Source organism: Papaver somniferum, chromosome 9 (assembly GCF_003573695.1).
Source record: "Papaver somniferum cultivar HN1 chromosome 9, ASM357369v1, whole genome shotgun sequence".
Taxonomy (NCBI): domain Eukaryota; kingdom Viridiplantae; phylum Streptophyta; class Magnoliopsida; order Ranunculales; family Papaveraceae; genus Papaver; species Papaver somniferum.
In genome coordinates, this window is record NC_039366.1 from 19,260,534 (window position 1) to 19,286,548 (window position 26,015).

The window sequence follows — 26,015 nt, forward strand, 5'->3', positions numbered from 1 at the left end:
TGTGATCTCCCGATCTGAATTTTGAAGGTGTTCACCTTGCGGCGCAGAGATGATTAGACCCGAAAGGATTTTGTGTGAATAATTTCATTTGCGTTTGGAATGTGACATTTTAAAGGGAGGGTTAGGGTTTACTTTAGGATAGTTACACCCAAATGTAGATAAAAGGAAATGTAGTAAATCAAGCAGCAAGCAATATTCAAGAGAATCAAGACTGGAAATTTTACTGGAAACAAAGAGAGTGAAATGCACTAGTTATTGGTAACTTGTTGGTTGTTCGATTCTACAAAGAAAAAGTTCAGATTGTTAACATGAAAACATATAATCAATCAACTACAGCTAAGTTGCTGTATTCATCACCAGAGATTGATCTTTCCATTATGGCAATGGGTTGAAGATCACTCACATCCCCACCCTCTAAGAACAGCTTCAACATATTCTTCGAAAACCCACTAACTAGTGCCACACCCTTTTTTTCTCTCAGTACTGGTGTCGCATCAGAGTCTCTAAGGTTCCAGAACACAATTTCAGGCACCTTTCTGTACCCCTTTGCTCTAAACTTCCTTTCTATTTCTCTGTAGTCCGTCTCCCATTCATTCTCTGGAGACTCATTGGATCCATTTCTTATGTTGCGGTAATTGTTCCAAGATTGCTGCTTCCTTGAAGCTTGATTGAACTCCATGTCGCTGAACACAAAAAGCCTCTTAATCATCTGATGTTCCTTCAGTTTCCCTCTGACAGCAACTTCCAATATTTGATTAAAAACTTTTTGGAAATCTGTTGACCCTCCCCATTCCATCCTTCTAATGAATTCCGTCTTTGATTTCAAACTATCGCCTTTAATCTTGTGAAGTTCCGGGTTTGTACTAAATGAAATTACATTCCCTTTCCATGGGTATGCACTCAATTCAGAAACTAACAGACCAAGAGCAACAGAGACCTTCATTGGTGTTCCTGCCATACTTCCAGATACGTCACATACTGCAAGGCAGTCGTTCAGTATTCCGATCTTTGACAAATCATCCACCATTCTCTTCCATTGAAGCTCTGCAACTTCTCGACCTCCTTTACCCTTCAAAGATGCTATGATCATATGTGGAAGCAACGCTCCAGCAGCGATGCTGCTTTCTCCGCGTTTGACATTTTCCAGGTAATTTTTGAAGCGCACTTCATCATGTCTCTCAAAGATATACTTGTAGTTTTTCATAGCTACCGAGGGAACACGGTTGTACGGCAAAGAATCCCAGCTGTTGGAACTTATATAGACCTCTGGTAGCTCCAATGCTTTGCGCAGAGGAACGAGGAATTCTTTCCTTAGACGATCACGTATTCTGTACGCATAATGTTATTCCTTTAACTTCGCATATTCTGGATACGAACTGCGCAAGAAAATTCTTCTGGCAATGCCTTCGCACAAAAGAGTAGATTTATCGAATGAAGAATCTAAAGTCGGACACCACTTAGCAGCCCATCTAATCTTATTGCATTGGCCAGATTTCAACCACTCCAAGTCCAAAACTAAACATTCAGCAAAATATTCAGATATTCTGTCATGCAAGAATCTGTAATCCGCATCAGCATTATACCTACCAACTGCTTTTCTCCACTTCTCCTGCTCCTTTTTCTTCCTCAGATTCCTGGCTTTTTCTTTTTCAAGAGCATCCCTCTTTCTCGATTCTGCAATTCGCTTAGCCCGGTGCCGCCTCTGATGTACCGGTATCTTCTTCTTGTTTGATACTCTAACAACAGGACGCCTGATGAAATAACGCTTTCCTCGCTTCCGATCGATCCGACATATGGTAACCGTTCTTGGCCTCTTTTTTCTCAACCATTCCTCCTTTTGTATTTTCCGAATTTCCACACCTTCATGCAATCTATAAAGTATCTCAGGCAAATCCTTGAAATACCCAAAATCCGCAATACTTTTCACATTACAAGCAAGGGTTTTAGGATGATGCTTATGAATCCACAACGCCGCCGCATAAAACCCTTCTCTATCTGACTTTCCAGTCCCTCTGACGCCTCTCAAGTTGCAAACCAGCTTTAAAGCTTTCAGTGGGTCAAAACTCCAAGATGCCTGCAATCTTTCTGTCACGGATTCAGATGGTGTGTCAGGAACTATATGGAAGAAGAAATCGAGTAATGGGTTTGCAGTAGATACATAAGTTGCTGATCCGTTCTCTGTATATCCTCTCAAATTGCTGAAATCATCAACCATTGAGTCCATGGATCTGGTTGCATCTGTAGATGATGAGAACTTGATGGTTCTGGAAGAAGTTTTTGATTGAGATGTGTAAATTTCTGGTGGACCAAGAAGTTGGTGTTGATGAAGAGAAGAAGAAGAAGGCATTGTTGGTTGATGAGATTAAGATTTTTGTGTGTTTTTGGTTTTCAGAAGATTGAAGTGAGAGATTTTGATACGGAGATGGTTATGAAATTGTCTGTATTTATGGAGTGAAGAACGTGGGTCGCAAGGAAGTTACTGACTGCCGCCTATAACGTTTTGCGTGCGGCGCAAATTTAGGAGTATAGCAATACTTTTTCCCGGGTCGGCAGGATCTGACTCATTTGAACGGTGAATGGTAGGATCTGGACCTGACTCAGATCAACTGACTCACCTGGGCATATGCCTCAGTAAGCTCTGACATTCTGACTATAAGATGAGTCAGGGACGAGTCAGATCCGGAAGCTGAGTCAGATAGAAACAAAAAGGCTGTAAATCATAGTCTGCAGTTGATCTGGTTCGACACAAAGTTATCTAAAAACAACTTCAACCAAAGATATCTTGCGCATATTCGATCATCTGTCATAAAGTTTACTGACGTAAACATTTTTACAAGGCGCAAAGGCTTTTAGACAGAAACTAAACATCGGTAATAATCTCGTAATAGCAGTAAATATGCAAATTACACAAAAAAAATCTGCATTACTGATGCCATTTCTCAAGGACATACGGCTGATGATTGCTTCATTGCCATTCATAAACTCCGCTAAGCACTATACCTAGCTAGAACAGGTTAATACTGAAATTTTCTTGAGCACGCTTTTCTCGAATAGCTTCTTGCTGGATGAATTTGTTGCTTCAGCTTCCCTTACCTGGATTTCTATCTCTGAAAGTTCAGTTTCAAGTTCAATTTTTCTTGCCTGAAGGCCAACATATTCCACCTGTATTGCATCCAGTACGTTCACTGCTTTCGATTTCTCTCTCTATCTCGAAGACATCCAGGCTAATCCCTATGAGCTAGATTGAAGTGCTAGATTGGCCAAAAAGCGTTGCAAAACAAGAAAAAAGTGTTGGAAAAAAATTAACAGTGATAGTTGATAGTTCTCTCACCTATCAAGTGCTCGCAGTCCAACTATCAGCGAGATTGAAACACTGACCCGTTTGGCGCTCAAAAAGTGACATAAACGCCGAACCATTCGGCGCTCTATATATTTTACTAATTTTTGAGAGAGAATGTGATGAAGAGAGAAGAAAAAGAGGGAGAGAGAGAGGGAAAAAAGAGGGAGAACGTGATGGAGGGAGGAAAAAAAGGGAGAGAGAGGAAAAAATTGGAGAGAGAAAGGAAAATGGTGGAGAGAGGGAGATAATAATTAGTTTTTTAAAAAATAAAATTATGTAGCGCCGAACCATTCGGCGTTTCACGCTGTTTTATTCAGTGTTTCGCTGTTAAATTAGCAATACCATATGACTTAGGAGGTTGTCCAGGCTGACGTGGATGACCAATCTAACAGCTAGATATCTAGCCCATAGGACTAAGCCTTAAGTCGATCAAATCCTTATCGAAATCATTTAATACTGAATTTCATAGCCTCGACATCTTTGATGAATCCCTCCCATTCCTCCAGCAACTCAGTTCCACAAATCACCTAGTTTCCATCGCCATGATGATCTTCAATAAATTGGTAACATAGGCCACCAATATATTATCACTGAACTTGATGAATTTTCAGTGGCATTATGCCCATACTTAGCAGAATCTTCTGATACGAGATTTCACACTCTCTGGAATCTTGAAGTTGTCCACAAATACAAATCTTTCCATTATCTCTTGAGCGGATGCGCTTGTAGACCCTGTGAGGGAAGGAATGAGATTTACAGAAGTACGAATAGATAACAAGGTAGAATCAGGAGTCAGGCAGTTAAAAGAGGATGCATTCATTGTAGCCACTGGTTCCTAATTGTTGTTAAGGTTTGTTGAATATTCCCAATTAAAAAATGGAAGATTTAGGGGAACAGAGTGAATGGATCATTTTACTACACGTTAGTTGTATAAAATTCCATGAACATAACTCTTACAACTTATTGTAGATACCAAATATATCATCGACACATGGCATTAGATTAAAACTTCAGCAATTTACAACTCTACATCAACATACACTACAAATTTTATGTCATCTTAATTATTAAGCTAAGGGTAATATAATAAATGTCTTTGTACATCTCTCCTTATAAAAAAGAAGAGATTAGGGTAGAAGTGGGGGCTTTTTCTCTTTTCATCTATTTCTTTATCTCATATACTTGCAGAGCTCCTCATTAATGGAGGCTCTGATAACACACCCATAATAAAATTACTAACCCGTGGACGTACGCCTGAGTATGCCGAACCACGTTAAATCTGGTGTCAACATTTCAGTATCTCTCACCTCTTTATTCTTACATTTCATTTATCATTCCATTGATATCATTTTCACCATTAAATCAGATTTGGTTGTGCTACTGGATTTTTAGTAGTCACAATTTGGCGCTAGGAAACTGGAAGAGATGTTAAAAAATTTATTTCTCCTGGACATTCACTTCAAGGCTATTTTAACTGACGAATCTATTTCTCTATCCTCTACTTCAGTGGAAGAATTTATTTCTTCGTATTTTACTTCGGAGGATATTCGATCTGTTTTATCTCAGGGAAGCTGACTGTCAGTGAAGTTTCCATCAGATCTAAACTCTACTCTTTTCTTTTCTTTTTTTATTACTATTTTTTAACTGACAGAGTACTAACTCAACTTGTTTTTGATCATACGCCGTTGTCAGAGCGGAAAAGTGTACGACTGTTGAAAATCTCACTGACCGCAGATTCCCATGTGAAATCCACAAATATGGCATAACGAAGAGTTACATAAGCTGCGTTGTTAAACGTTAGCTAATCTTTTGACATTTGTGAAACCGCAGGCACAGATATGCAGATGCAAGCTTCATTCCCGCTGCTCAAGTCCCTCCCCGAAGCTTCAGTTCCGCTGCTCAGTTTCCGATGCTCAACTCCTACTCCGAAGCTCAAAGTCCCACGATCAAATCCCACTCCGCAGCTCAATTCAAATCCGAAGCTTCAGGCCCGCTGCTCAACTCCAACTCTGAAGACTCAACACCGAAGCCTCAACTCCAAAGACTCAACACCGAAGCCTCAATTCCGAAGCTCAATTCTGCAGCTCAGGTTCAACTGCCCAGATTCAATTCCACAGTTCCATCTCCGTAGGATATCACGCAGTGTAGTCACAATCTCCTGGGAACAGATAAGCTTCATTTCTTTTTCATTTCATTTGATATGATTTAACATGGTTTGTTCAATCCATGTCTCTAATCTATATGGATTATCTGCTCATGTATGAAATGATCTAGTCTTCTTATACATGTTAATGCTTACCCAAAGGCTGCAGGTATTATTTTCCTTTTGTATGGCCTAAATTATTTTGTCTTCTTAACATGTTTGGTAAAATGCCTTATCGAGCCACTAGTATGGTTTTAAGTTTCACATTCTCTGCTTAGGTCTAATTCATGTTCAAATACCATCAACAAATTGGTGTACGTTTTTTATATCTTAATTGACCAACCATCTTGATCTTATTCTAGTTTAACGACTGAATTTTAGGTTCTTAAATCAATGGATAGTTTCTATTTGAATCTTGTTTGGTGGGGCATTGAATTCACTAAAGCCATAAGAGAAGCTCCGCGTTGTTACTGCGGCTACAGAAAAGAAGTTCCATATCCCATGAGATAAGTAGTAGTGATTGATTATGGAAATGATAAGCTTTACCTAACTCCTTAAGTTTTCATTCTGGGTTCACTTATTAAGAGGCTTATTTTGGTTTAGTCTTTTACCAAGAGGACTAACTGCCTAACCTGTGTTATTGTCGTATCGTTGATTTTGTAGGTTGATCTTTAGAATCACAATGGATGATCACTATTGGTACTGCATTCTGGAAAGCCGGAGACGAGAGTTTGCTAAATGACATTTCGCACTGCACTTCACAAGTGTTTGCCTCACTCATTAATCTCTGATATATTCCACCGTTTTGTTTCATGAAAGTGCAGGGGCAAAAATTGAATATTAGCAAATTATTTCTCGACTGATGATAGTTCTTACTTTTATACATTAAACCATTTTCACTAACATTAAATTGTTTGTTGTGACAAAGGAATTCAGTAACGCATGGTTGGAGCAAGCATATTGGTTTAATTTCTAATCGTCCTAGTTGCTTTGTTCCTTTATCGGTTCACTTTATACTGATACAAAATTGCATTTTGCAGCAGTGTTACTGATCAATTTAGGATTATAAAAAGATTTCACCCAAAAGTGACGGGGCATCATAACTAAGGAAGGAGCAGCAACATTTTTGGTGTGAACATTGATGAGAACAACCTGATACACAATTGTCCCCTTACTACACTCTCATCATGGGGGACTTTGGCCTATATACTTACGGTATCGACAAGTTTTATCATTACTAGCAGCGCCGATGATTGTTATTGTTATTTCTCTTACTACTATTATATCATTGCTTACCTCTTAAGTTCCTCCTTTCAGTTCTTAATGCCACATGGTGCAGTCCTCAATGCCACAACCATAGAGAAAAAGATAAGTGTTAGATTCTATCGTTAATCTTTAATGGCATTTTCTGTTATTCTTCTTGACATTGCAGGGGGCAAAAAGTGAGGTTAGGCAGGTTGCTTCTCAACTGAATTTGCTTATTAACCATCTGGCTTGCTTTCTAATCCTTTCTGCGAATCATTAACAATTGATACCATTTACATGTTTACTACTCTCTTTAATCCGCAATATTGCATTTTTGTTTTTTTTCTAGAAAATGCAGGTGCAAAAATGAGTAGGAAGGTTGTTTCTCAACTGTTGTACTCTCTCGACAACCTTATTGTTACCTCTTCGTTATTACTCTCTTGTTAATCTTTATTGTCGAATCTCCTATTGTGTTTTTCTTGAAAGCGCAAGTTCAAGAATGAGTAAATAGCAGGTTTTTTCTCAACTATATGTACTCTCTCGACAACCTTTACTGCTACATCTTCGTTATTACTCTCTCGGTAATTATTATTGTTGCATCTACTATTGTGTTTATTTTTCTTGTTAACCTAATCTTGTTAATATAATCTTTATATCATACTGGGGAAAGCACTTTGCTTGCGATCTCTCAGGACTCCCCCGTAAGTGTCTATGAGTGTATGACCGGGGGGAAGGCTTTCAGAAGAAAGAGATACCCAACATGACATGTCTTTGGCAGCTCGGCGGAACAGGTTCTTATTAATATTGCATACACCACGTTACCGAGAGTTTTGGATCCCCACCTCTTGGTAATCCCCTGCCCAGGGTTTAGCCAGCGGGGTGACAGGTCCACACGTAAACGCAAGGTAAAACCCCCTTGTGACTTTACGCGATCAAACACTCATCCCACACATACACATGAACTTCAGCACCAACCAATTGTTTGATCCACTCCAGAGGAGACATAAACCTGCAATGTACGGGGCAAGATCACAACCAAGTTCTAGGAAGCACCTATCAATCACAAAGGGAAAGATACTTTTGACTTCTTTGTCTGCAGGGACGTCTCAGAACTTCGGTAAAGAATAGGGGCAAGTATTAATACTTCGGTGTAGCATATTCTTTACCAAAATTCTTCTACAAAGAGCCCGAGGCTTTCAACAAGGGGCAGTACTTCTTATTAACGGTGAAGAGTGGTATTTCTCATTGCCTCATACTTCTAATTGGTCATACTTCATATATACTTCTAATTGGTTATGGTCATACTTCATACTTCTTATTTGGGTATATTTCATACTCTAATGGTCATGCTTCATACTTCTCATACCAAGAGTACTACTTCAACAATCGATACTTCTTATTTATAGTATTCTAGTACTTCATACTTCTCCAAGGATTGATATTTCTTATTTCTTGTACTTTATACTTCTTATGCGAAGTGTGCTTCTTCGGTTACTTCTTACTTCCAGTACTTCATATACTTCTTATACGAAAAGACTTGCTCGAGAATCGGTACTTCTTATTTCTCATACTTCATGCTTCTTATCGAAGAATACTTCGGAATTTTTCTTATACTTATGTGACCATTGTTTACTTCGTGTACTTCTTTAATCACTCCTTATGCTTCTTATATGTTTCTTTACTTCATATACTTCTACACTTATAAAGCACTATCAGTCGGCAAGTTTTGCTAGAATATATCCTTCATACATATTCAGGAATCAATGCTTATTATTATTAATTTTGTTTCCATAAGGACTAATTTGGCATACGCAGGAACAACAAAAGATGCAGGCACCATTGGCTCCAGTCAGGACAAGGTGCTAGTACATACGAAGGAGAACTGAACTCTTTCAAGATACAACTTGGACCACGACAGTTAAAGAGATCCGCACTTTTGGCTTGTACAGCTGTAACAGAATGATGCAGGCAACTTAACCCAACTCACATGTGTATGCATCCTGCAAATGTTAACAGATTAGTTTCAATGTTCTTTGGTTTTGCAGGTATGTAATCCTAGAGTAGTACATCCAGTCTACCCCAAATGGCCTTCGACAGGATACTCCGCACCACCATCACTACGTGCATGTGTACTACGGACGATGCAACTACAAACCTTCGCAGATTCAATCCTCGAGTTGTACTAGTTTTTTGTACATTTAAATAACTTTTCATCTTAAATTTGCAGGAGCAAAAGGAGGCAGACATCCATTCAATATGGCGAGTACATTTTGCTATGAAAATGTAATTTACATTTGAAACTATTTTGTTGCAGGACATTGATCAAGGATACCTCAGAATCTAGCAAAGAATGAGGGAAAGTATGTATACTCCAGCGTAGCGTTACATTCTTCACCTCAATTCCTTCACCATCAACAGCAGCAGAAGAACAAAATGAAAGCCATGTCTAATGCAGTCAAAGAAGTGCAGCTGGAGCAGTAGAGCGTGAATCTTCCACAGGGGCAGAATCAACTCAAAACCAAAAGACAGCTCCATCAACCAAAGAAAAAAGCAAGCCACCAACAGGTCAAGATAAAACTAATTTAATACACATTTGAGTCACTGAGCAGTATCGTTTTGTTTTCTTGTTTCGGAAACATAACCAAGTCTCTAGTACAATACAATTCAAGGAAGTCTACCACACTCCTAGAAATACAAGTAGCACCAATGGGAAGCCATCTCCACAAGAAGTAAGTGCACCAACCTAAATCTCAACCCTTTTGGCAACATGCAGGTCTAGCCCACAACCATTTGCAAGTGCTCAGAAATCTATCTTACAACTAGAAACAAGCAGAGCTACACACCAGTTGAGACAGATCCACATGGACACTCACGACAGAGCTAAGTACTCTTACCTCTTGGATCTGACATTTAAAAAAAAAAAAAAAAGGTTCAATTTTCAACTAAAATTGTTTCAAATTTTCTTGCTTCATCCATTTTGTTTTTATGAATTCCTCGTATCTATGGTATTTGGCCATCAGTATGGGTCATGAAAAGATCTCTTACTGATAGTAAGGGCACACTCGAGATGCCAGGTACCATTACAGGCATTGGAACGTACGTACAAATCTGCGTCCAATGACACCTTACAAACAACCCATCTCGATAACCCTCTTGAATATGAGTCCCCGATTGACTTATGCTTGTGCACTAGATGTTATAGTACAGATGTTTTAAAAAGATCGAATGGATGGCGAGTTCCATTTATCTACTTATCATCTCTATTCATAACTTATTAGGATGAAATCTTTACACTAATGTGTGCTTATGTGTAAGTATTGGCAGCAAAACTCTGTACTTAAGTGGACATTTCAGGCAAAAATCTCTCATCATGACAGAGCAGGGAAAAAGCAGCCACCAAAGCAACACATGATCCAGGGACAAAACTCTTTGCACCATTGCCAAGCACCAGCGACACGATAGCAGCATCAGACTTAGTCAAGACGAAGCACAGAGCATCAACAACATCAACTATCAAAACAAAGTATAGTTAAGACATGGAGATATTTTCTTAAGGATCGTTCATCAACAACCCTCAATAAAAGGGGCAAATTGTAGATACCAAATATATCATCGACACAGGGCATTGGATTAAAGCTTCAGCAACTTACAACTCTACATCAACATACACTACAACTTTTATGTCAGCTTAATTATTAAGCTAAGGGTAATATAATAAATGTCTTTGTACATCTCTCCTTATAAAAAAGAAGAGATTAGGGTAGAAGTGGGGGCTTTTTCTCTTTTCATCTATTTCTTTATCTCATATACTTGCAGAGCTCCTCATTAATGGAGGCTCTGCTAACACACCCATAAAAAAATTACTAACCCGTGGACGTAGGCCTGAGTATGCCGAACCACGTTAAATCTGGTGTCAACATTTCAGTATCTCTCACCTCTTTCTTCTTACATTTTATTTATCATTCCATTGATATCATTTTTACCATTAAATCAGATTTGGTTGTGCTACTGGATTTTTAGTAGTCACGCTTACAACAGGTGCCGAGAGATTATGATACAACACCAAGTTGTCTATCAAGTACATCAAGAACTCTATAACAAAAATACGCATTGTCAGCAATTCTTGCCACGAAATTTGATCCAACAAAATTCTAAACAGGAATATATATCATTGCCACAACTTATACAGTGCCTAAATTAGCAAAGCTGGGCCATAAGAAAACTCATCACACTAACCACACAAAAATATCATCAAACAAATAAAGAACAGGCAGACTTTGAGCGCGAAATAATGACTCTACTGTCATTCTTAATTTACATAAGAGTTGTTCAATCAAGTCGCAGGCACTGCACTCCGCATTTATCAAAAAGCAGTAGCTACTGGTAAGTAACACGTAAACTTATTGGAATTCAACTAATCATTTGCTAGAAAATTGTTGCATCAAACACACCAGAATAGAAATCTGTAAGTGTTGCTCTCTCGCATCATTAGCTAGCATCAAAACTTAAGTCTCTAAGTATACAATTGCAAACATGATTTTGATCTACATTCCGAAATCCCTAATGTAGCCGATGTTAACACATGCTTACAACATTTAGAGTAGTACTTACATCTTGCTTCACGGAGGTCATGCCCTCGTTCTCAATCTTTATAGCCAGCACCCCAGTATTCCACCTTGCAAAACGAGGTTTGGTTTTGCCTTCTTCACCCTCATTTTGCTGATGAAAGTGTGTAATTTCAGCCAACCAAAACTGAGAAAACAACAAGATAAGCACTAATGTCAGTCAAATACAGCTAACACATAAAGCTTAAGCAAGTAATCCGTTAAAAGCAGAATGGCAAAATCGAATAACTATAACCCTTACAGCGAAATTGAAATTGAATTTGACCTCTTCAATACTGATTAAGATCATCTCTGGGTCCCCACCCAATTCCTCTCTAAGTTTTACGATTTCAAAATCAGATTTGTATAACACTTATCAGATCCACGAATGTCTTCAGTTCTGTATGCAGAAAAATTAATTCATTAAACCTAAAAAATGTTGATTAAAAGGAAAATAAGTCAAATACAGCAACCACATATAGTGACCCTATGGTATAATGCAAAATGAACCATAAAAATATAAAGAATAATCACCTTATACATAGTGAAATTGAAATCGAAATTTGACATCCTCCATGCTGATTGAGGTACAACTATCTAAGATGGATCTGGGACCATCAATGCCTCCAGCCCTGAAAAGGCAGAAGCATTACCCTGCTTGAAGGAGCTAAGTGGGCAGCAATCAAGAACTATAAAGATTTTTGGATAGAGAGAGATCGCAAAGGAGTTATAGATTTTGCTCAAGGTCACACCAACACAATTCATTGGAGAAGTCATACTAGCGTACCTGAAGCTCAAAGGATTCTACAGTTTTCTGGGCATTTTTTGGGTTTTATTTTCAGTCATAGGTATAGCAATAAAGTAGCGGATGTTTTAGAAGGCAAAAGATCACGGCCACTACAATCAGCAATGAGACTAATGCCACAATATCTTTGTTTTTGCTTTAACTTATGATGTTAGTTTTATGGTTTCAAATGTAATTCCATATAAAGAAAACACCCTGCTGGAAGATTCTCATATTTCAATTCCTAACACTGAGATAAGAGTAGGCTAATAGCCAACAGGGAAAGCAACCTATGTTTGACTCAGCTGTTGTGTTTTTTTTTTTTTTTTTTGCCATTTTTCGTGTTTTTAAGAATATCAGACTTGGAAACCAAATTAAAATGTATCGAACGCAAGTAACCACAAAAGCAGTTTTTTTTGTGAGTAACTTAATGCACCAAAAAACTTGTTGTTGCCCACAGAATACCTTCAGTAAAAAACCTCCAGATCCATAAATGTCAGTTGCGCCTCTAGATCATCACTTACTTGTATTTGCTAGGGATCTTGATGTATCGAACAACAAATAAGCATTTGGACTTCCCTTAAAACCCCATTTCCGAATCTGCTCATACCAATTTATCCAAATCTAATTAATTTTGTTTTTTTCCTTTTCTTCTTCTTCTTGTGATTCTGTATCTGTATGACCCCGGAGTCTTTTTTAGTAACAACATAAACGATCTTGATCTATTAAATTTTCTTCTTACAACAACTTTTACTTCTACTTCCATATCTTCTTGATCTAGAAATCGTCTCTCAAAGAATTTCCATTTCACTCACACTAATTTAGAGAACAGGGTTTGTGGTCTCCCGATCCGAATCTGAATTTTGAAGCTTTCTCTACTAGCTGCAGACCTAAAGGGGGTTTGTGTGTATCATTTCATTTGCCTTTGGAAAGTGATATGCTTTTAGGGTTTTGGGATATTTACACCCCGAAACATCTGGATGACCCGACTCAGCTGTGTCTGCCTCAGTAACGTCTGACTCGAATAATGAACGAAAGTCACAGCACACAGTACAACTTTAACAGTTAGTAGTACTTATGAGTCAGCTTGAAAGAAACATGCTGAAACTCGAGTCAGACATAAGAATGCTAATCTTCAGTTGACCATATTACCCTTCAGATAATATTCAAGTCTATCGGTTTTCAAGTATGGCTATCCTACACTTTCTGGAAGCCATCGGGTTATTGGCCAACACCAACTCCATGGAGAAGCTTCCCATGGAGATCCTAGAGAACATACTTGATCGATTACCAATCGAGACAGCCCTACAAGCAAAACGGGTTTGCAAAACATGGAGAATTCTCCTCCGTTGTAAAACTGATAAGGTAGGTTTGCTTTTCACTTTCTCGGATTGTTATAGTCAGGGCCGAGCCTGATAGGGAAGCATGCAAAGTGGGCTTGGGGCTTGCAGGCAACAAAAGCCCAGGGGCAACAAAAACCCCTGTAACAATAGGGGGTTTTTATTGAAAAAGGAAAAATTTGGACTGAACTATAAGTTACATTAATTTAAAGGGTTTAAAAACATTTATCTATACAATTTAACTTTGAGAAGAAAATATAGTAATAAAAACAAACTTAGTTATGGTGATGAGGATGGTCCTATTTGTGGGAAGATGAACTACAGTTACTCTTATGATAGACTTGATAAATGTGTTCAGGATTACATTTACACAAATACCCTGCTTGGGTCTTGCAATGGTTTGGTTTGTTTCAGTCCGTTTTATGGAAGAAACCATTTCTTAATTTGCAATCCCTTTACAGGAGAAGTTGTTTATGTTCCTAAACATAATTCAATGGAGCAGAAATTGTCTTGTTTAAGCGGGTTTGGTTATTGTCACTCAACGAACGAGTACAAGATTGTTATTATGCACAACAAGTTCAAGGTCAAAGTCCTAGTTTATACTATCGGTGGTGGTGGGTGGAGAAGCAAAGGATCAATGGATCCTATTTTCACATTGAATTATTCAGGTATCTATGCAAATGGGGCTCTGCATTGGCAAGACAGACATGATAGGATCGTAGCATTCGATCTGGAAAATGAGAAGTTCCATTATATCCCATTGCCACTTAGTAAACATGATAGATACAATCGTTCCCTCAAGTTGCTTGGAGGGAATAATCTGTATATGGTGCTCACAAACAATGATAAACCTTATTGCATGGATATTTGGACTTGCAAAAGAAAAAGCACTAATGCCAGTGCTAATGGTTGTGATATGAAACAAAATTACAACGACACGAATTCGTGGGATTGGATCAAGGAGTTCAGTATTGAGTGGAAAGAGATGGGATGGGATGATATGATATGATATGTTGCTCTTAAACCCCTTGGCAATAACAAGTAACGACGAAGTTCTATTTTGTTACAAGTACTACAACACTATCTACTGTTATGACCGTAAAACTTCCACTAAGAACATACTTTTCCATGATCATGATTGTCACACGATTGACATTGGCGTAGTTTCTCATGCAAACAGCTTGGTCTCGATTTCGTCCAAAGATCTTCAAAAGGTTCAACCGTTCGAAATCGTCATCGATATCTTGGTCATTACAGCCATTGTGTTGAGATTATTAATACATGTTAGAATACGGGCATCCAACTCAAAACCAATTGGAAATGAGTGGACAGGCCCTAAAAGATTATAAACCGCAAGATCTTAAATTTCCCAACAATGTGGGACTAATAATCTCAACACGCCCCCTCACGTGTAGCCTCGTTGGGTCTAACACGTGGACAATAAATCGGGTGGCGCGGAGTAAAGGCGCGGTCAATTGACTCGTCGTAAATAGCCTGCTCTGATACCATGTTAGAATACGGGCATCCAACTCAAAACCAATTGACAATGAGTGGAGAGGCCCTAAGATATTATAAACCGCAGGATCTTAGATTTCCCAACAATGTGGGACTAATAATCTCAACACGCCCCCTCACGTGTAGCCTCGTTGGGTCTAACACGTGGACAATATATAAATCGGGTGACGCGGAGTAAAGGAACGGTCAATGACTCGTCGCAAATACCTGCTCTGATACCATGTTAGAATACGGGCATCCAACTCAAAACTAATTGGCAATGAGTGGAGAGGCCCTAAAGGATTATAAACCGCAGGATCTTAAATTGCCCAACAATGTGGGACTAATAATCTCAACACATTGCTTTCCTGGTTTTTCTTTTCACCAGATAGTATAAAAACAGTGTTCGTTTATTCGTTCTTTTCTTTTCATTTGGATTAAATCATCTTTTTAATTATAAAAACGTTCAAGACCGCAATGCATTGACTATGTTCCACTCTATTTCCCTTTTTTTTCCTGCCGAAAAACCCTTTGGAGCTGGTATTTCCTTTGTTGTTGTATGACCTTCTGCAGTTCTAGTTGCAGGTCTAAGCATATTTGGGGAGATTTTCCTATTCCTCCAGCAATGCTTGTTCCGCACCTCGCTTAGTTTCTGTTTCCGAGATTATCTCCAACAATTCCGCACCTCGCTTAGTTTCTGTTGCCGAGATTATCTTCAATAAATTGCTAACACGTGCCACTAATATAGTGTCAGAGTTGATTACCTTTTTAGTTTCCATGTGCCAAAATAACATACTTTTCTGGGATCTTTGAAGTTACCCACAAATTCAAATCCTTCATCTACTGGAGGAGTCAAGCAGTTAGAAGAGGATGCATTCTGTAGTGTATATTGGTACAACTACAAGGAATGAAGAAAACAATTCAGAGTTTTCTCTCTGTAATACAGAGCCTAACTTTCAAGAAGAAAGCAAAAACTATTTCATTCATTGAATATCTCGATTACAGATTGGTTCAATAAATACCCACTCAGGTTTTCAGATACTAACGGTCTTAGATACATCAATAAATGACACGGAACTCGAGGACAAGACTTAACCCTACTGTTAAAAAACTAGTTCCGAGTTTACCCTTGTGGCTACTCAGTTAACCATGGCTCGGTGTGGCTCATGGCATGGATACATGACATTACTCCCCTTCAAAGATCTTTGTCCTCAAGGATAAAATTCGGAAATTGAGCTTTAATGTGAGAGAGGTCTTCCCAAGAAGCATCATCAACGGTGGAGTTGGACCAATGAATCAACAGTTGAGGTACAGAGTGATTACCTTTAAGCGTAAGCCGAGTGTCTATAACTGCCACTGGTTCAACCACATAGTTTCCTTGATCATCTACCACTGGCAGCTGTGGCATAGTAGAATCTTTTAGCCCAATGTGTTGCTTAAGATGTGAAACATGGAAGACAGGGTGAATGCGAGATCCAACAGGAAGCTGTAATTTGTAGGACACTTCCCTAATTCTTTGGATCACCTTAAATGGACCAAAGTATTTAGTTGACAACTTGAAGTTCTTGCGAATAGCTACTGATGACTGTCTGTAGGGATGTAGTTTGAGAAAAAGAAAATCGCTCACTGCAAATTCTCTGTCACTGCGCTTCTTGTCAGCAAAAAACTTCATCCTACTCCGAGCTTTAGCTAAATCATCTCTGAGAAGTTGCAGCATTCTATTTCTCTCTTGTAAATAAGACTCCACAGATGCTACTGAAGTTGAAGTAGGGACAGGAAATATAAGGTGAGGTGGTTGATAGCCATAGAGAGCCTGAAATGGAGACATCTTTAAGGAAGTATGATAGTTGGTGTTGAACCACAATTCAGCCAAATGTAACCACTGTGACCATTGCTTAGGGTGAGAAACTGGTCATACATCTGAAATATTGCTCCACACAAGCATTGGTTCTCTCAGTTTGACCATCTGTTTGAGGATGGTAGGCAGTACTGAGTTTAAGAGTGGTGCCCAAGGACTTGAATAAAGATTTCCAAAATTGGCTGACAAATATCTTGTCTCTGTCACTAAAAATGGAGCTAGGAAGGCCATGTAACTTAAAAATGTGGTGAAGGAATTCTTTGGCTACAGTAATGGCTGTGAAGGGGTGGCTTAAAGCAAGGAAGTGGCTATATATAGTGTGTCTGTCAACAACAACTAGTATCATACCCTTGTGATTGGATAATGGCAGACCCTCAATGAAGTCCATGGATATGTCTTGTCATGCTCTCTCAGGTATAGGGAGTGGTTGGAGAAGTCCATTAGGGAAGGAAGAACTACCCTTGTTACACTAAAAAACCTCACAGGTAGCTACAAACTGCAAAACATCATTTTTCATCTTTGGCCAATAGAAATAGGATTTATCCCTTTCGTAAGTGCCTAATATACCTGAGTGTCCACCAACTGCAGAAGAGTGTAGAGACTGAAGAATAGAGAGTCTGACATTGTTGGCTGAACTAATGTATAGTGTGCCCTTGAATCTTAGGATGCCTTGAGTGTAAGAAAAGGGAGACTGTGTTGAGGAGACAAGAAGCTGAGATATGTGTTGTTGAGCAGTCCCATCATTCTCATAGCTTGAGATAATATCCAGTGCCCACTCAGGTGTGCTGTGAGAGATTGCATGACATTCAACATTGTAAGATGATAACCTGGAGAGAGCATCAGCTGCAGTATTGTCCATGCCTTTCTTGTATTTGATAATATAATCAAAACCCATGAGTTTAATGAGCCATTTTTGCTGAAGGGCAGTGGAAATCCTTTGATCCATCAGATATTTAAGACTTTGGTGGTCAGTGTGAATAACAAACTGACTATGAGAAAGATAGTAATTCTATTTTTGAACTGCCATTACAATAGCTAGGAATTATTTTTCATAAGTGGATAGAGCTAAAGCTTGAGGACCAAGAGCTTTACTGTAGAAGGAAATGGCTTTACCTTCCTGCATCAAAATGGCTCCTACTCCTCTAGCACATGCATCAGTCTCTAAGGTGAATTGCTTGGAGAAGTCAGGTAAAGCCAAAACTGGAGCTTTTGTCATTGAGGATTTAAGTTCAGTGAAGGCTGTATGAGCATCTGAAGTCCAATGAAAATCATCTTTTTTAAGCGTGTCAGTGAGGGGATTGGAAATAGTACCATATCCTTGAATAAATCTTCTATAGTAGCCTATTAAACCCAGGAATCCTCTCAACTGCTTCAATGTAGAAGGTAGTGGCCAAGTTTACATTGCTTCTATTTTTTCAGGGTCTGCAACAACTCCCTGAGTTGTAATGAGATGGCCCAAGTAATCCAGCTGAGGTTGGCCAAAGACACACTTGGATAATTTTGCATATAATGAATGTTGTCTCAACACTGAGAAAACTTATTTGAGATGAGTAACATGTTCCTCCCAAGAAGAGTTATACACAAAAATATCATCAGAAAATACCAGCACAAATTTCCTTAAAAATGGTTGAAAGATATCATTCATGAGGGCTTGAAAGGTGGCTGGAGCATTAGTAAGACCAAATGGCATAACTCTAAACTCATAATGTCCATGATGAGTTTTGAATGTTTTTTTATACATGTCTGGGCCAAATAATCGAATCTGATGATATCCAGATCTTAAATCAATCTTAGAAAATATGATGGCACCCTTTAATTCATCAATAAATTGAATAGGGAATTTGTCTTTCACAGTCATGTCATTTAATTTCCTATAATCTACACAAAACTGCCAAGTGTCATCTTTCTTTTTGACAAGGAGAATTGGAGAAGAAAAAGGGTTGTTTCTTTTTTGGATAAGTCTTGAATTCAGCATTTCTTGAACCATGTTTTGCACTATAGAGTTTTGGATATATGAACATTTATAAGGTCTTTGAGAAGTGGGGCTAGAATGTGGTTTAAGAGGAATTTTAGGGTCTAAAGCTCTGTGTGGTGGAAGTTGAGAGGGTTCAGCAAAAATGTCAGAGTAAGAGTCCACTAGGGGAGTGAGAAAGGGTGGTGTAGTTGGAGGAGGAGATAGCAAAGAATTGACCCAACAGTGTAGGAACTTTACTCTTAACAAATTTCTTAAAAGCAGAAGCACTAATAAGACTTAGAGAAGGGTTAGAAGAGCTTCCCTGAAGTGTGATGTGTTTGTCTTGATGCATGAATGAAATCTTGAGTTGAGAAAAATTGAAAGTGATGTCACCTAGGTGATCCAAGTAATTAAAACCATAGCATAACCACCCAAAGGAAGGACCCTTAAATCAAATGAAAAATGGTTGCCCTGCATTTCCCAACCAAGTGTGTTACAAATGTCGTGGCTGATGGTGTTGTCTCCATTAGCTACTGTGACTGTCATATGCCTTGTGGAAGAAGCATGAATACCCAGCTTCTCTGTAAGTTTAGAATCACTGAAAGAATTTGTGCTCCCCGTGTCAATGAGAATCATAATAGGTTTCTTCTGCAATTGACCAGCAATGCATATAGTATCATGAACTACATTCCCTGTCAAGGCATGTAATGATATCTCCATAGTGGAGTCACTAGGAGGAGGAGAATCAACTTGGTGGACTGCAGGTGAAATTGGATCTGACTCTTCCATATCCTCATCAGTGATAAGTATGAAAAGCTGTTGAGTTTTACATTTATGGCCCTGCCTATAAAATTCATCGCAATTATAACATAAGACCTTATCTTTTCTTTGCTGCATTTGAGCATAAGTGAGGCGTCTGATTGGTGGTAATGTTTTATCAGGTGAAGTTTTTGTAGGAGTGGTTGGATGTGTCACATTAGGTTGTGAGGAAGAACCACTAGAGTTGTCAAAAGTACTAGATGAGGGATAAAAGGGTGAGATGGCAGAAGAAGGTGGTGGAATGGATAAAGGGGGTACACATGGCTTTGAAAAGGATTTAAGCGGTTTAGGCATGTGGTGCAATGAAGTTTGCTGCATTCTGGCAAGGAAAAATGCCTCAGAAGTAGTCTCAGGTTTAAACATTTGGACAGCAGTGCGTATTTCCTCTTTTAAGACGCTGATAAAACTCAAGGTATAGAAGGTCTCTGGTAGAGTTGGATTATTGGCTACCATGGATATTTTATAATGTTCCCACTGGTCATAATAGACTTCAACGGAAGTCGTTTGAGACAATTTGTTAAAGCTACCTACATAATTATCTTGAGCAACATCTTTATATCTAGCACATAAAACCTTAGTAAATGTATCCCAAGAAATCGATTTTTTACCCTGTTGATAGTTTAAAAACCATGGATCGACTAGTGGATCAAAATGAATAGCAGCCATATCTACACGTTTTTCATCAGGAAACGTATGAAGATTAAAATAGCGATTGCATTTAAGAACCCATCCACAAGGATTGACACTAGTAAATACGAGGGAAATCAACTTTAGGGGTTCGAGTAAACTTACTATGCTCTCTGTGAGAGAGGCGGTGAATCACAGAACGAAATCCAGCTTGGTGATCATCTGAATTTGAAGAATCTCTACCGGATTCCAAATCGTTAGATCGAGTGACGCCGAGGAACTGAATGATATCATGTAGATCGGTTTTCATTGAATTGAAATCGGAATCTAATCGAGTAACACATTGGGATAAAGTACCAACAGAATCTGATGTTTGATTTACTGAAATAGCTAACTGAGCAACTGTTGTTGCTAGCTGATTGAGACCAGAATTAACACCGACAACTGGTGTATATTGATACAACTACAAGGAATGAAGAAAACAATTCAGCAGCAAGCTGCTTTCTCTCTATAATACAGAGCCTAACTTTCGAGAAGAAAGCAAAAACTATTTCATTCATTGACTATCTCGATTACAGATTGGTTCAATAAATACCCAATCGGTTTTCATACCCAATCGGTTTTCAGACACTAACGGTCTTAGATACATCAGTAAATGACACGGAACTCGAGGACAAGACTTAACCTTACTGTTAAACATCTGCTAGTGCCGACTCTACCCTTGTGGCCACTCAGTTAACCATGGCTCGGTGTGGCTCATGGCTTGGATACATGACACATTCTACCCAGACTTGGCAAGTTTATCTGCCACAATTTACAGACCTACAACATACACCCATTTACAAGACATACAGACAGACAGACTGTACATCTGATATCACTTTCATCCCATCATAACCACCGAGTACGTACACAAAATCAATTAAGCACTAACCCTATAACAGACTCATTCTGAAATTTGATTTTCTGAGACAGCTTTTCTTGAATAGCTTTTCGCTCGGATGAAATCGTCTCTTCAGCTTTCCTTTTCTGAACTTTTACCTCTAAAATTAGAGCGTTAAGTTCATCTTCTCTTGTTGAGAGGTAAACATGCATTGCATCCAATGCTTGTGCATCAGTTTCAACTTCATTATCTCTCTCAAATGAAGACCTCCAGTGGTTCTTGAGTCGATTGAATCCTTCACGAAGCCACTTAATATTGAATTCCAAGGCCTCAGCATCTTTGATGGATCCTTCCCATCTCTGCAGCAACGCTTCAGTCAATTCTGAACATCGCATATTTTCCATAGCCGAGATGATCTTCAATAAATTGATAACACATGTGAGTAACATATCATCATTGAACTTGATGACTTTTCTGGTTGCCATGTGGCCATACTTCTCATAGATGATCTTATACAAGGCTGCATGCTCTTCTGGGATCTTGAAGTTTTCCACAAATTCAAATCCTTCCACTCTCTCCAGAGCTAAAGCCCTTGTAAACCCTGGGGGGGAAGAAATGACATCTATTGAAGTCGAGATATTTAACAAGGCAGAATCAGGTGTCAGGCCCTTAGAAGTGGACAGACTCATTGCAGCATCCACGGGTTCCTTTAATAGCTCACCCACTTCAAGAGATTCAACGCCCGTAGTTTTAGATCCAGAACAAGATGGCATATTCCCTATTTGTACATGCTTGCCACGATAGTCCTTGACACTGGCGTGGGGTATGTTATTCTCATTCTCTTCTATACTTATCTTTCTCTTTTTGGAGAGATATCCAGGAGCCTATAAAATGTGGACGAAGATCAGATGTATAAAATCTAGAAAGGTATAAACACAAAAGAGACACGATGGCAGAAAGTAGAATTGACTACACGGTTACCGTTCGTGGGATATCATCGCTTTGATTTCCATCTTCCCTCTCATGTAAAGAGTCCTCACCATGGAATTCGTGTATTACATTCTCTGTCCGGATAAAATGACTTAACTGCGAACAAAAGTTGACAAGGTTGAAAACCAAGAATTTATTCCTATCATACTGCTTTTAGTAAGGAGAAAAACAACTTAAAAAAGCTTCGCGGTGCACATCCTATACCTCGGGGTTACCTTCCTCTAAGCCAAGCTCGATTAAATGATTTTCATCACCGTTTTGCCACATTATATCCGAACAGACATGAACCTGCTATTTTAACGTCATTAAACATTACAAGTCTAGAATGACCATGTCTACGGGGGTATCGTCTATGCATAAAAGAGTGAACAAAAAAAGATTAGGACATACATTATTCACATCCAGTGTTCGAATAAGAAGCGGATACATGGGATATTTGATGCATAATACACAAAGCATATGAGGCTGCCAGCCTCTAATTTTTATCTTTCGTCCACACAGATCCAGCAGCCCAGGCATGATATCAAGAGCCCAAACCTACAATAATAAAAACATACATGATACGTCAATCCAAAATGTTCAGACATTGAGAAAATATCAGCCGAATGCCACGTACCAACAAGGCATGTGTGATTCCAACCCCCTTGTAAGAATCACTGTTCTCTTTGTTGGCTTGATAAAGTAGTGCTGATCTAGATTTTTTCAGTCTATTAAATGCTACTTCACCCCAAGGGTACTTGTTAAATTCCTCCAAGTTGTCAACTAAATGCCAATACCTAATGTTTATGGCATCTCTATCTTGATGGCTCATTAGGAAGCGGTGAACAACCAAAAGTAATGCCAATTTCACCCTGTCTAGAGAAGGGCAAGTAGGATTCCTTTTGGAGAGGAGATCCTTCACTTCTGATCCACTTATATGATTTTGGTTGGGGAAATGGGTCCTCATCAGGGATGAAGGATTTCTGGGAGATACAAAAGCTTTCTCGGGTTTCTTGAAACTAAGACCTGTAATCAAAGCAAATTCTCTCTTTCCAAAATGGAGTATTTTTCCCCCAACCTTAAAGTGCATTTCATCTGGTTTGCCATCAATGTGAATCTCCCTAGAAAGTAAGAAATGCACAATGGTGCTGCTGAACTTGGAATCTGCTGGCACTGAAAGTAGATGGCCGATTGAGGTGCCCTTAAATATGGCTTGCTCATCAACGGACAGCCAGTCCCGTACATTGGCAAGTAACGGTAAGCTTGAGAAATTTGTTATTTGCATATTTTTATTCCTGAACTCCGGAGGGTGGACATACCTGCTACAAACGGAAAAAACAGTTACAGATTAGCATTTTTGAGTTCTTTGAATGTAAAATTGATCAAGACGCACTTAAGGAAAACTTGGTAATTCATGCAATTTTACTTCACTCAATTACGAATTTCCAATTTACCTGACATTATCACCTTCGACTGCCACTTTATTACGGAGGCTTTTCCTTCGATCCATAAGTTAGAGTCTATAAACAATAATCGTGGGTTAGTAAGTATATACTTATCATTTCCAAAGAAATAACGACAGATATAAATCTATGTCAAGACTGATATATAGAATCTTCACAAAGTGACAACGCTAAATAACTAGTACAGCATGTTTGGTGGCCGAGGCACTGACTTCATACCTAAAGTATGAATCTCATTCAAAGTAGTCCTCTATGTGGATCAAACTAAATTTCCATGAGGAATTTCATCAAACAGTTAACATGCATGTTAATTTCTCCGCTCATATTATTCCATTGATTTCAACCAAACAGTACTCCGCAGTACGATGACAATAGAGTTGGAGGAGAAAATGACTGTAAACTCAGTTATTTATAGAACACCAAGAAATCGTCAAAGTCTGGTTTTAAACAAAAAGAAATTACTTTGATTTCCGAAGGTAACAACAACATCATCCATCAATAGATTTCCAAACTGAAATTTCTGTTCTTGAGGAGTTTGAATATTAGGTACCTAAAGATGGGGTTAGCACTGAAATTTGAAAACAAATGCGGAATCACTTACCAAAATTACTTGATGGTACGAGGAAGACCTTCGATCTTCTTCCTCAGTGCCACTGTGATTTAGCAGCTGCCGTATTTACAAGTGCGGCATGCATGTCTTCGTATAAAACACTCTAAAACGTGGCATTAAAGAACGCAGGTACATATACACGTGTTGGAGTCTATTATTCCATGTTTTATCGTAGAAAAAAGAGTAAAATAATTAATAATATATCTCTATAGTGTTATAAACAGAGGAATTATAAAATGCTAAACCAAGTAGAGAGAAAAGATGAGAACCATCAAGTGGCACGACGGTTGTCATGCTCCCTCCCTTGGAGGAGGTAAGGTTCGAATCCTAGATTTTGTAATTGGTAGTAGTATTTAGGGGCCACAACTAACCGTTGTATTAATCCATAAAAAAAATAGAGAGAAAAGATAAGTGTTTTGGTTTACCAATACTTCTTGGCAAATCAAAATGTAATTCCTTTCGAGGTTTTATCTGACCCTTATGCTAATAGATTACAAGGCTGGAGCTCACAAACCTCAAATCAGGCGGCAAGGACAATTCTTGTAAAGTCGGTCCTCAACACAATTCATTCTCATTACATGGGAAATTTTAAAATCCCTCGGAATGTTGTCAAACAGTTGAACTCCATTCAACGCAGATTCTGGTGGGGACATAAAGCCAATAAAGGAATTAATTTTTTGGCATGGAAGTCATTCAACTTAGATAAAAATGAGGAAGGACTTGGTTTTAGGGAATTTGAACAGTTTAATAATGTTTTAATGATCAAGCTAGCTTGGAGACTCTGCACATAATCTGATCACTTGTGGGTTAAAATTTTGAAAGCAATGATTTCCTACATCTGCAAGAAGATAACTCGAACTCTTCTTGGATATGGAAAGGGATAGAGCATGGTCTTAGAATAGTTCAGCGACATTACAAATGGGTTATTCAATATGGCACAAAAGCCTTAGTTTGGTATGATAGATGGATTTATAACTATCCAGTACCACCATCTCCAAAATACAGTTTTCCTGATCCAACCAGAATAGTTCATGTCTCAGATTTGATGCTACATAATCCGAGAAAGTGGAATGAGCCTCTAGTTACAGAATTATTTGATCCTCACATAGCACATGCAGTTAATCCTTAAAATGTATATCCCACAACAAGGAGAGGATACTCTTATTTGGGAACCAAATAGAACAGGGGCTTTCACAGTTAAATCTGCATATAAACTACTCACATCTTCAACCAACCAAGTAAACCAATCTGTACAACAAATACCTAGTACAGTGTGGAAAAGATAATGGAAAACTAATGTTGCCCATAAGGTAAAATTGTTCATTTGGAAATGCTTAAAGGGGATAGTTCCTACCTTGTCTAAAATCGGCGCTTACAAACCTGACATAGACACTTTATGTCCTCAGTGTAGAACAACTACTGAAACCCTAGAGCATTTAATCTTCAGGTGTAGATATTCAACTTCAATTTGGATGGATATGATTGTTAACGTTTCCAACATTCAAATTCAGCACATCTCTGTTTCTACTTGGATTATAAGCTGGTTAGCAACATACCAATATGTCCAAAATGAGGACTATAACAACTGGTTGTTTACCTTAATGAACACAGCCTGACAGATTTGGAAGAATCGTTATGATAAGCTTTTTCGCAACAAAAATTCTAATAAATGGGTAACAATTAGTAATATTAAGTGGGCAATATATCACAAAGCAACAATATTCAGGATCAGCAAAAGAAAGTCAATCCTACAAAGCATAGTTGGAGTCCACCTGTGAATAATCAACTTAAGATAAACATTGATGATTCTTTTGATACTGTAACCAAAAAATTTGGGATTGGACTAATTGCTCGTGATTCTACAGGCACATCCAGATGCATC

The 26,015-nt window shown here is 38.5% G+C and overlaps 2 protein-coding genes and 1 pseudogene across 3 annotated transcripts; 1 reads left to right on the forward strand and 2 right to left on the reverse strand.

Annotated features, from left to right (window-relative positions):
* Positions 1-322: 322 nt before the first annotated feature.
* LOC113309169 lies at positions 323-2,238 on the reverse strand (annotated as a pseudogene).
* Positions 2,239-13,304: 11,066 nt separating this feature from the next.
* On the forward strand, positions 13,305-14,465 carry LOC113311522 (F-box protein At3g07870-like). Its single transcript, XM_026560354.1, has 2 exons — positions 13,305-13,481; positions 13,815-14,465. The coding sequence occupies exons 1-2, from the start codon at positions 13,305-13,307 to the stop codon at positions 14,463-14,465; spliced, it is 828 nt and encodes a 275-aa protein (XP_026416139.1).
* A 6,281-nt stretch (positions 14,466-20,746) lies between these two features.
* Positions 20,747-24,219, reverse strand: LOC113308141. Of its 2 annotated transcripts, none has more exons than XM_026556625.1 (7): positions 24,125-24,219; positions 23,515-23,580; positions 22,698-23,379; positions 22,472-22,618; positions 22,286-22,369; positions 22,073-22,177; positions 20,747-21,975 (listed from the first exon to the last, which is right to left on the reverse strand). In XM_026556625.1, the coding sequence occupies exons 2-7, from the start codon at positions 23,568-23,570 to the stop codon at positions 21,127-21,129; spliced, it is 1,923 nt and encodes a 640-aa protein (XP_026412410.1). In that variant the 5' UTR covers positions 23,571-23,580; positions 24,125-24,219; the 3' UTR covers positions 20,747-21,126. The 2 variants fall into 2 exon arrangements, with proteins under 2 accessions (XP_026412410.1, XP_026412409.1); XM_026556624.1 differs by having other exon boundaries at positions 22,698-23,382.
* Between the last annotated feature and the right edge of the window lie 1,796 nt (positions 24,220-26,015).

Bases quoted from the DNA above. Each gene is read 5' to 3' on its own strand.
- LOC113311522 (XM_026560354.1), top strand. From the start codon at position 13,305: ATGGCTATCCTACACTTTCTGGAAGCCATCGGGTTATTGGCCAACACC. The intron at 13,482-13,814 runs GTAGGTTTGCTT...AAATGTGTTCAG, and splicing joins TCCGTTGTAAAACTGATAAG to GATTACATTTACACAAATAC.
- LOC113308141 (XM_026556624.1), bottom strand. From the start codon at position 23,570: ATGGATCGAAGGAAAAGCCTCCGTAATAAAGTGGCAGTCGAAGGTGAT. The intron at 23,383-23,514 runs GTAAATTGGAAA...TTCCGTTTGTAG, and splicing joins GTCGAAGGTGATAATGTCAG to CAGGTATGTCCACCCTCCGG. The intron at 21,976-22,072 runs GTAACCGTGTAG...CACATTTTATAG, and splicing joins GCGATGATATCCCACGAACG to GCTCCTGGATATCTCTCCAA.